The sequence below is a fragment of the Biomphalaria glabrata genome, chromosome 13 (genome assembly GCF_947242115.1).
Source record: "Biomphalaria glabrata chromosome 13, xgBioGlab47.1, whole genome shotgun sequence".
In the NCBI taxonomy this organism is placed as follows: Eukaryota; Metazoa; Mollusca; class Gastropoda; family Planorbidae; genus Biomphalaria; species Biomphalaria glabrata.
In genome coordinates, this window is record NC_074723.1 from 34,326,155 (window position 1) to 34,335,367 (window position 9,213).

The 9,213-nt window shown below is 34.2% G+C and overlaps 1 protein-coding gene across 1 annotated transcript; it reads right to left on the reverse strand.

The window, feature by feature from the left end:
• Nucleotides 1–281: 281 nt before the first annotated feature.
• LOC129922432 (fibrinogen-like protein 1) lies at nucleotides 282–7,474 on the reverse strand. The gene is made up of 4 exons (XM_056008454.1): nucleotides 7,388–7,474; nucleotides 6,843–6,900; nucleotides 3,980–4,690; nucleotides 282–1,091 (listed from the first exon to the last, which is right to left on the reverse strand). Exons 2-4 carry the CDS (start codon nucleotides 6,856–6,858, stop codon nucleotides 427–429), a joined length of 1,392 nt encoding a protein of 463 aa, XP_055864429.1. The 5' UTR covers nucleotides 6,859–6,900; nucleotides 7,388–7,474; the 3' UTR covers nucleotides 282–426.
• Between the last annotated feature and the right edge of the window lie 1,739 nt (nucleotides 7,475–9,213).

Consider the following 9,213-nt stretch of genomic DNA (forward strand, 5'->3'; position numbering starts at 1 on the left):
TTTCATTTCTTAGATAAAAATTAAAAATGCTGTAATCTCCCAAGCCGTATCGATACTCCTTCCAGCCTCTATTGAACCTTTCCAATGATTCGTCACTAAAAGATGATCGATCCCCCGCCGTCTGTCTTCGTGTCACACATGACCTGTAACCCGGAAACTGAAAGATGGTCGACAACGTACAGGATTACGTCAGAATTATCAAAATCGAGAAAGCAGCCAGTGCATTTAAACCATATAAATTTAAAATATTAAAATATTTAAAAATTTACAAAATGACAAAGTTCAAAACTAAGAATTGCTTTATTTTAAATTCTTTTTTTTTTTCACAAAATTCATTTTAGTATCTCTTAATGTATTTTTTTTATTGGGAAGGGAGGGGCGTCTCTTTTATTCTCTGGGGTATGACTGTTGATCCAAATGTTCGTTTTATTTTCTTTCTCTTATTTTCATCTCGCTAAAAGAAACACTGTTAGACCATCCAGTTAATTCATACCAGTTCATTCCCTTGTAACTTAATGTACTTCCCCATAGACCATTTAGATTAGAATAATGACAGTTTATATACCACCAGGCACCTGAACAACGTTCTGCACAGTTTAAGCCACTTTGTTCATCGTTATCTCTATCAAAAGTCGTAAAGAACATGTTGTTATGACCTGATAAACTATCACCAGCATTTCCTGAATATTTTCCTATATGTAGTTTATATTTCTCAGTCTCACTCAATATTTTAAAGTCTTTGTATTGCGCAAAATATTTTGTATTGTTAAATTCTAAATCTATTCTTAAATCATATTGTCCAGTAGAAGTTAAACTAAAAATATTTTCATTTCCCAAATAAAATTCACCAATGTTGTAATCTCCAAAGCCGTCACGATACTCCTGCCAGCCTCTATAGAAATCTACTTTTCCGTTGATTCTTCTCTGAAAGATGATCCATCCACCGCCGTCTGTCTTTGTGTCACACATGACCTTTAACCCGGAAGCTAATGTCACCTCCACGCGTTCTTTTATATAGATGATGCCACGACATGACTGCGGTATTAAAGTATTCTGGATTTCTTGTAATAGAGATGTGTAATTTGTTTTTCCTGAAAGTAAATAGAAACAGTTCTAAAATTATTATCTTTGAAGTTCACATTAGTCGCAGCCTTTTAGCAGCTGAGTTTTTAGCGCAGATGTTTCTCGGTTCAAGAGATAATTTAAATATTTTATAACAAACATAGTGTTTTTTTTTATATACTATATTATATAGTATGTGTTTACCCCTTTACTTATTTTGCACATACAAAACAATGATAGGCATTATTCATTTTAAAGACATAATAACAAAAAAAAATAATGATAATATGATTAAACATTTCGCGCCAAAAAGTATGCGTGAAAATAGCCATCACGACAAATATAAACCTATAAACTATGTCATTACAAACAAAAATACAAGTAAAATATAAAAAAAAACACTTGTATACCGGCGGCGTAGCATACGGCGCTATTTTGCAGGGCCGGCATTAGGCCACTTCAACCTAAGCGATCGCAGTAGGCCACGCAATTTTCATAGGACCCGCAATAATTATAGGTGTATAGATTTTTAAATTAAACCATTTTATAACTTATAAAAGATTTCCCTCGCCCTCCTGTCGATTAAAAATTCTGATTCTGATTATGTTAAGCAAAAGTGTAAATTGACTCAGAGCTTATAAAAGGTAGGTATTTACATCTTGACTTCTTCTTCTTCTCGGAACTCTAGGCCAGCAAAAGTGAACAAGAGCTCTCTCTCACCGTCCTGAATGAGAACATTGTTCTCTCTGGCGGGTGAGTCAGACTCGTGGCAAGACCCCTGCCATTTTCCTTTTCTATACCAGGCTAACCTTGCAAGACAGACTTAGACAACGGTACCCTTAATGTTCCTGAAAGTCTAATTATTTAATAAACTAGAACCAGGAGACCATGCCATGCTAGTTGAAATTAATTTGGGAATACTATTACACGAACTCATGTCGGAATGCCTTTTGTTATGACGAAAATGATCGAGCGATCGGGAAACGACTACCAATCTGAAATTTGCTTTTTATGATATGTTACCTAGAAATGTCATTGTACAGGGCGTTTAGAATAGAAAGTCACTTAAATATTATAATAGAAAATCTCTTAGCAATTAGAATTGAAAGTTTCTTAGAGATTAGAATAGAAAATCTCTTAGCAATTAGAATTGAAAGTTTCTTAGAGATTAGAATAGAAAGTCACTTAAATATTTTAATAGAAAGTCTCTTAGCAATTAGAATAGAAAGTTTCTTAGAGATTAGAATAGAAAGTCTCTTAGAGATTAGAATAGAAAGTCTCTTAGCGATTTGAATACAAAGTCTCTTAGAGATTAGAATACAAAGTCTCTTAGAGATTAAAATAGAAAGTCTTTGAACTCTTCCTACAATCTAGAACAACCACAGCTCAGGTCGTGTCGTTTTACGTGGAAACTTTTGCTTAAAACTACTAGACTGTTATTGGCTTGGAAGAAAGTCTTTGTAGTTTAACTTTTCAAATGGTGACATACTGACATTTAATATTACAATCAGTGTATTCATTATAGCTTTAGTACGAAACATAAATTGATGCGGGACCTCTAGGTCATACTGTAGAACATGGAATAATAAGGCTTGTCTTTGAGCCCAAAGATTAGTGAGAAATGTAGCATTTTCCGTGGCTGCGCAGCCCCAGCTGTGACCTGCATCTTTTACCACATCCAGGGCAAGCATAACCATTGTCCGCAGGTGGTCGATTTAGATTTTCTTTTCGCCGTCTGCGTTTGTCCTCGGCAGCAGATTTTCTTTTGGTTATCAATGTGTATAACGCGGCCTTCGTGAGTGACCTCTATCTGTCTTATTCCGAGGCCGCTTGCCATCAGGTGTTATCTTCTTAATCAGCTAAGGAAAGTTGACGCCTAAGCTGGTCTTTAAAGAGTTTCCGGGGAGCGCCTCTGTTACGTCGACCAACATTTAGTACACCCAAAAAGATTTCCTTTGGCATACGTTCGTCTCCCATACAGGATACTTTCCCTGCCCAGCGTAAGTGTCAAACCAAATGAAGTCCCAATATACTGTCCATTCCGACGTGCGCAAGAACATCGCTATTTGTAGTGCGGTCATGCCACCGTATGTCCATGATGGAGCGCAAGCATCTTTGGTGAAAGCGCTCAAGAGTCTTAGTTGTTTTCTTTATAGTGTCCATGTTTCAGAGCCATATAGAAGGGTTAAAAGAACCATCTCTTGGTAGACATTGATTTTTGTAGGCAAGCGGAGCGATTTGTTCCGCTAAACTGTCGTCTGAAAACTTTCAAAAGCGCTAATGGCCTTGGCTAGATGGCTATCAATTTCCCTTGAAATTGAGGTGTCATTTGACACTGTAACACCTAGATATGTAAAACGGTCTACTACGTTAAGGGGCTGTTTGTTTACGGTGATCCTTTGGTCTGGGTATGTTTTGTTAGGTGACTTTTTGAACATAAATTCTGTTTTCACGAGGGGTATTGATAAACTGAAAAAAGGAGGCATCGTATGCAAATTCGTTTACCGCGTTCTGGAGGTCATGTTCATTGTGAGCTAGCAGGGCACAATCATAGGCATATATATAATATATATATATATATATATATATATATATATATATATATATATATGAATTGCTTGCTTAAAAGTAAAGGATATAATGGTTGTATCCAACAAGAGGAAATAGCCGCTGTTCAAGATAAAGATTTTCTAGACCTCTCGCCAAAATAATTGATATTTTAAATTTATTTTCTAATATTATTAAGGCCAAATACGAAATTTCAAATTATGATCAATTATGTGGTAATTATATTCCCAACGATATACATTAACTTTCCAATTTCTACGGAAATAGAGCCTTTTTCGAGTTCCACTGTTTGGATTTTTGATCCGACGAATTTTTAGCTAAATAAATGAATGGAATAAAAACTCAGTACCTTCATAATTGGAAAGATTATATTGTAATAAATCTATTGTCTCTTTCAAACGGGTAAGGTTTTGTTGATTGATTTTTACTTCTTCCCTAATATTTTCGATGTTATCTTGATTGATTTTCACATCTTTTTTAACATTTTCGAATTTTGGTTGATTGATTTTTAGGTCTTCTTTAATATTTTCGATCTTTTGTTGATTGATTTTGACATCTTCTTTATTTTTTTCGATGTTTTGTTGATTGATTTTCACATCTTCTTTAACATTTTCGATGTTTTGTTGATTGATTTTCACATCTTCTTTAACATTTTTTATGTTTTGTTGATTAATTTTCATGTCTTCTTTAACAATTTCGATGTTTTGCTCATGAATATTCATTATGTTTCGTTCGCTAATCTCTCGCCTCTGTTTTTCTTCACCAACTTCTCTCTGCAAATCATGAACAACTTTGACCAAATCATCCAAAATTGGTCTTTGTACAGAAATGACTAACTGCTCCTGAAATCTGTCTTTTTGTCCGAGTACATAGTTGACATGGGCACCGCAAAAATATTTTCCAGAGTCAAACAATTTCACATTTTGCCATGTGACTTGAAGATAGGAATCTTTAGACAAGTTGTGATAGAGTTCGCCTTGTATTTTATAGGAGCTCAGGTTTTGTCCAGATTTGGTAACAGGTTGATCTCTAGATATAGTCGTAATAACTCCATTGGTCTCTGAAAAAAAATAAAAATAAATGTACCAATATGTTGCAAGATTAAAATGCTAGAAATACAGAATGAAAAAAGTCATATTTTGTTTTATTTATTTTTTTAAAAATGTTTTGCTTTATAATAAGAAATATGTCAAAATTTTGTTTGAGAAATATTGTGCATCGGTCTGTAGTAGGATTGCATGGACTCACGATGACAAGTCTGTAATCCTTACTGGAAGAGGGATAGAGAGGGTTATCACGGGAATGCAGCAATGCCAACATTGGCAATCATCCCACAGATTTTGGGTGCAATATTATTGGAATAAGGAGGCTCTCTGGCTGAGTGGTTAAGTTTAAGCGCTTGGCGTGGGGTTCATGGTTCCAAACATGGTGAAGACTGGAACTTTGAATTTTAGGATTTTAAGGGCACCCTCTAATGGGTACCTGACTTTAGTTAGGGAAAGTAAAGGATTTTGGTCGTTGTGTTGGCCACATGGTAATCTACTCGTTAACCGTCGACCATAGAAACAGATAACCTTAGTTCCATCTGCCCTATAGATCGCAGTGTCTGAGAGAGGAACTAATTGAAATAGGAAGAAATGCCATCTGTGTGTCCAAATTGCGGATACCGTGGGAGGCGGAAGAATACTCAACAGAATGGTACGACTCAAACCAAGAATGGTCGATGCCGCGAGAAGTCTACATTCATAAGCATTTTAAGACTAATTGACTGCACTTTTCAAAGTGCTTACAGTCTATGAAGAAGTTTTGGAAATGAACCATAGTCGCTCTTTGACAGACAGAGGTCAACAGATGTCAACAACAACCATTTCCTTTATTCGATACCAAGCTAAATAATTAATTACCAATACCATTAATTAATAAGTTGAGATTTTTTGGTTTATCAATTCCTGTTTTGTGAGGTAAAATAAATATGCGTTTAATGTAACTGGAGAACGCTTGATAGAGAAATAGTGTTAACAATTGTTTAAGGGGACCAAACCCTAATAAATGTAGCCATATCTATGAAGGATTAGTTCACATTGTTGGTATGTGTGACCTAAAAATAGGATAGGTCATAAGACCAGTGACCTGTACTGTACTAGCAAGTTAGTCCAGTGGTACTTTGTGGTCCCAATTATATTATCTAGGCTAATAACTATAGCCTCTAGATGTATAATACTACCGAGACAAACAAATAATAATTCTGAGATTTCAGTTACAACAAAAAAAAAAGGAGTTTATTTACAAACAAAAGGAAAAGATCATGAAAAATATAAATTGCAATAAAGGCTCACCAAAAGAAAATGACATAATGAAACTAAGCAAAGTAGCAAGACAGTTTCAGGTCAATATAATGAAAGGACCACCATCATAGAGGCACAATAATGTCTTATGCCAAAAAACCAAAAAGATGGTTTATAATAATACCATACATGCATTAACAATGAAATGACGTCATTCATGAGACATTTTATGTCAAAAACCAAAGCGAGGGTTTACATTAGTTTACAATAATATCATACATACATTAACTATGAAATGACGTCATTCTTGAGACACACTAATGTCTCGTATCTAAACAAAATATGTCTTTCAAAAAAAAAACATACAGAAGAGGATAAGAGACTAAGTAGACCTATACCATTTACATAAATCAATTTAGTACTAACAAATTGATAAAATCTACTTAGCTCATTATCGAAATACTCTTCTCACAACAGCGGCACACTCCTCTTGAGTAACACAACAATTGTACAACACAAGGATGAGTTAAACAGTATATAGATTTAATTCAAAATACACTGGTCAGTTGAAAGGCTCAAGAGAGAGTGGCCATCGTAAACAATTGACAGGGACTTAAATCAAGTCATAAAGGGGGCTAACTCTAATAAAAAAATAAAGGTAGCCACCCTTATTGTCCCTCTTGTCACAGTATGAAACTAAAAAAAGGAATTGTCAGTAATTAATTGTCTGATTGGTAAGTTTTCATTTTATTGACTCATGTCTTGTCTATGTCAATGAACACTGCGAGGTTACAGCTTGATCCCTAAATGAGATCGTGACAAATAATGTGTACACACTTTGTACCAGACAGACAGTGAGTTGATAAAAGCTTTTTAAATAACAATACTCTAAGATCGCAAATGTTTGTTATATTAATAAAACATTACCGTGAAGTATGTACATGAATTGAAGAACTGAATCTTGATAAGAACTATCGTTTGAAGCCTGTGAAACAAAACATAAAAATAATAATAAACTTTTCTAAAGATCTGCCAAATAATACTACAACTACTCACCTATTTAGAAATACACAAACAAACAAAAACACTCTTGTATACAGCAAATGGTTTGTTAACACCACGAGATTTCAAATTGACTATGGACAAAGTAATTCAAACATAATTTTTTTTTTATAAAATCTAGAAAAAAAATACAATTATTTATAATGTTGGTGCTTGTATTTAAGTTCGTTTGGATGTGTCTGTGTGTTTTTGCGTTTGTGTGTGTTTTGGTGTGTATGTGGGTACTTTTGTGTGTGTATGTGGGTACTTTTGTGTGTATGTGGGTACTTAGGTGAGTGTCTTAGAGTGCGTTTGTGTGCGTGTGTTTTTGCATTTGTTTCTCTGTGCGCTTGTCTGTGAATGTGTGTAAAATAAGATTTAATTTCCGTCTCAAGTGATTTCTAAAAAAAAACGATTTATGTAGACTTTACCGGAAAAGAACATTTGACTGTCAAGGGTTCTATGAGTTCTTTTACAATTTCAGAACTTGCAACGAAATGAAGATTTGATCCTGTAGACAAAAAAAAAGTTTGTACGGAATATATTATACTAATCGAAATAGTTTACGTGAAAATGTAATATTATCAAGATATTTATGTCAATTTGTTATTGAATTGAATGTCTACGTATATGTGTAGTTGTGAAGAAGTTGAATAAAGAAATAAGATAACAACTCGGATGTTCTTCAGTTTGTTGTCATGTTATTTATATACATCTCCGGCAAAAAGAAAACATTAGGCAATAAAGAAACAAAAATCATCACAGTTAGCACCTGTCGCCTATACCACTTCTCAGCACTTTGTAGAGTATTCTACAAGCTTTCTCCTTTAATAACTTAAAATATTTATTGTATTGACTATTAGTTTCTTTATTTCTTCATACTCATCACTAAAAATATAAAATAAGTTTATCCATCTTTTGGGGTTCACGGTTAAAAATTTAACTAACAAGGGGAAGTAAACTAATATATATTAGGAACTTTGTTTCAATCCTAGTTATCTCTCTTCGAGAAAATATTTGTGTCTTTGAGTATGCTAACAATGCTTTTAGCTAAAGAATGTTTTAATAACGAAATCGTTTTATAGGATTTATTTAGGTATAGGCTAAAGATGTGTTCTCCCTTTTGGACAAAAATAATTTCTGATCATTCTAATCATTAATAAACCGCACAACAATTGGCGCACACATGGGGGTGCACACCCACCCTCTTGGATTCTGTGTAGCAAAATTCTAGCTTTTTTTTTTTAACAATCAAGTCAATGAACTTCTAATTGACAACTGATCAAGTAGTGCTTCCACTTATGACTGAAGTGGAGTTTTAAATATAAGAGTATCCTAGGCTTATCAGAAACTAAAGGCCGTCCATGTACGTGCACCTCTCAGAATTGTGCGTACCCAAATTTAAGCCAATTTGTTTACCTTTAAATCAATTATCTTCTAGGTAGCAGCTTAACAAGTCATACTTCCATTGAAGTACAGTGCTATTGTCTTAATACACTTGAATAGCTTTGTCCGAAGTTCATGTCCGACCATACAAACTTTATTATAGGCTTGAAAATTTAGTTCTATAAGCTGTGTTAAATACTGTATTGCACGTGAGTCGTGATAGTTAGAGTAACAGAAACTAACAGACTAATAGTTATCATTAGTTTTAATTTTCGATATGAAAATAGTGAAAGTTTCTTTCAACATTGAAGACTGCAGTCATTTGGGTAAATGTATTTACTGTTTACGTTGTGCAAGGTTGAGGCCGGTGTTAGCGCTCGATAAAATAGCAGGTGAAACACCTTTACCAGTTACAATTGAAGAGATAGAAGAAATTTCATGAAATGCTATTGTGTGGGTCAAAACGTTCGTTTGTACTAACGGAGCACTGGCAGCAGATGTCGAGAAGACTACAGACTTCATTGCGTTTGTTCCTGTTGTTTAGAGACTGTGGTGACAGTGTTTGTATGGAGTATTGTAAACAACGCTAAATAGAATCTTGGAGTAAGTTTAAAGGAATTCTTTGTATATTTATTTTTATTTCATTGGTCCATTGGTTAGAACAGAGTGGCGGCCCTTAGAGAGTTGTCAGAGGCCTGAGTTTTGGAGCCTAGTCGTAAAGTATAAGTAATATAAAAGAGTAACGATTGTGATGAGTTTAGAACCAAAATATTTGTTTCCTAGTCGCCTTTTTACAGCCTTTACTAAAACTGATATTTTTCTAGCTAAAAACATGTGGCACTATAGCTCTCAATTTATACATGAATCCTAA

Coding starts and splice junctions, on each gene's coding strand:
- LOC129922432 (XM_056008454.1), bottom strand. Junction 1,092..3,979: donor TAATCTTTCCAATTATGAAG/GTACTGAGTTTT, acceptor ATTTACTTTCAG/GAAAAACAAATTACACATCT.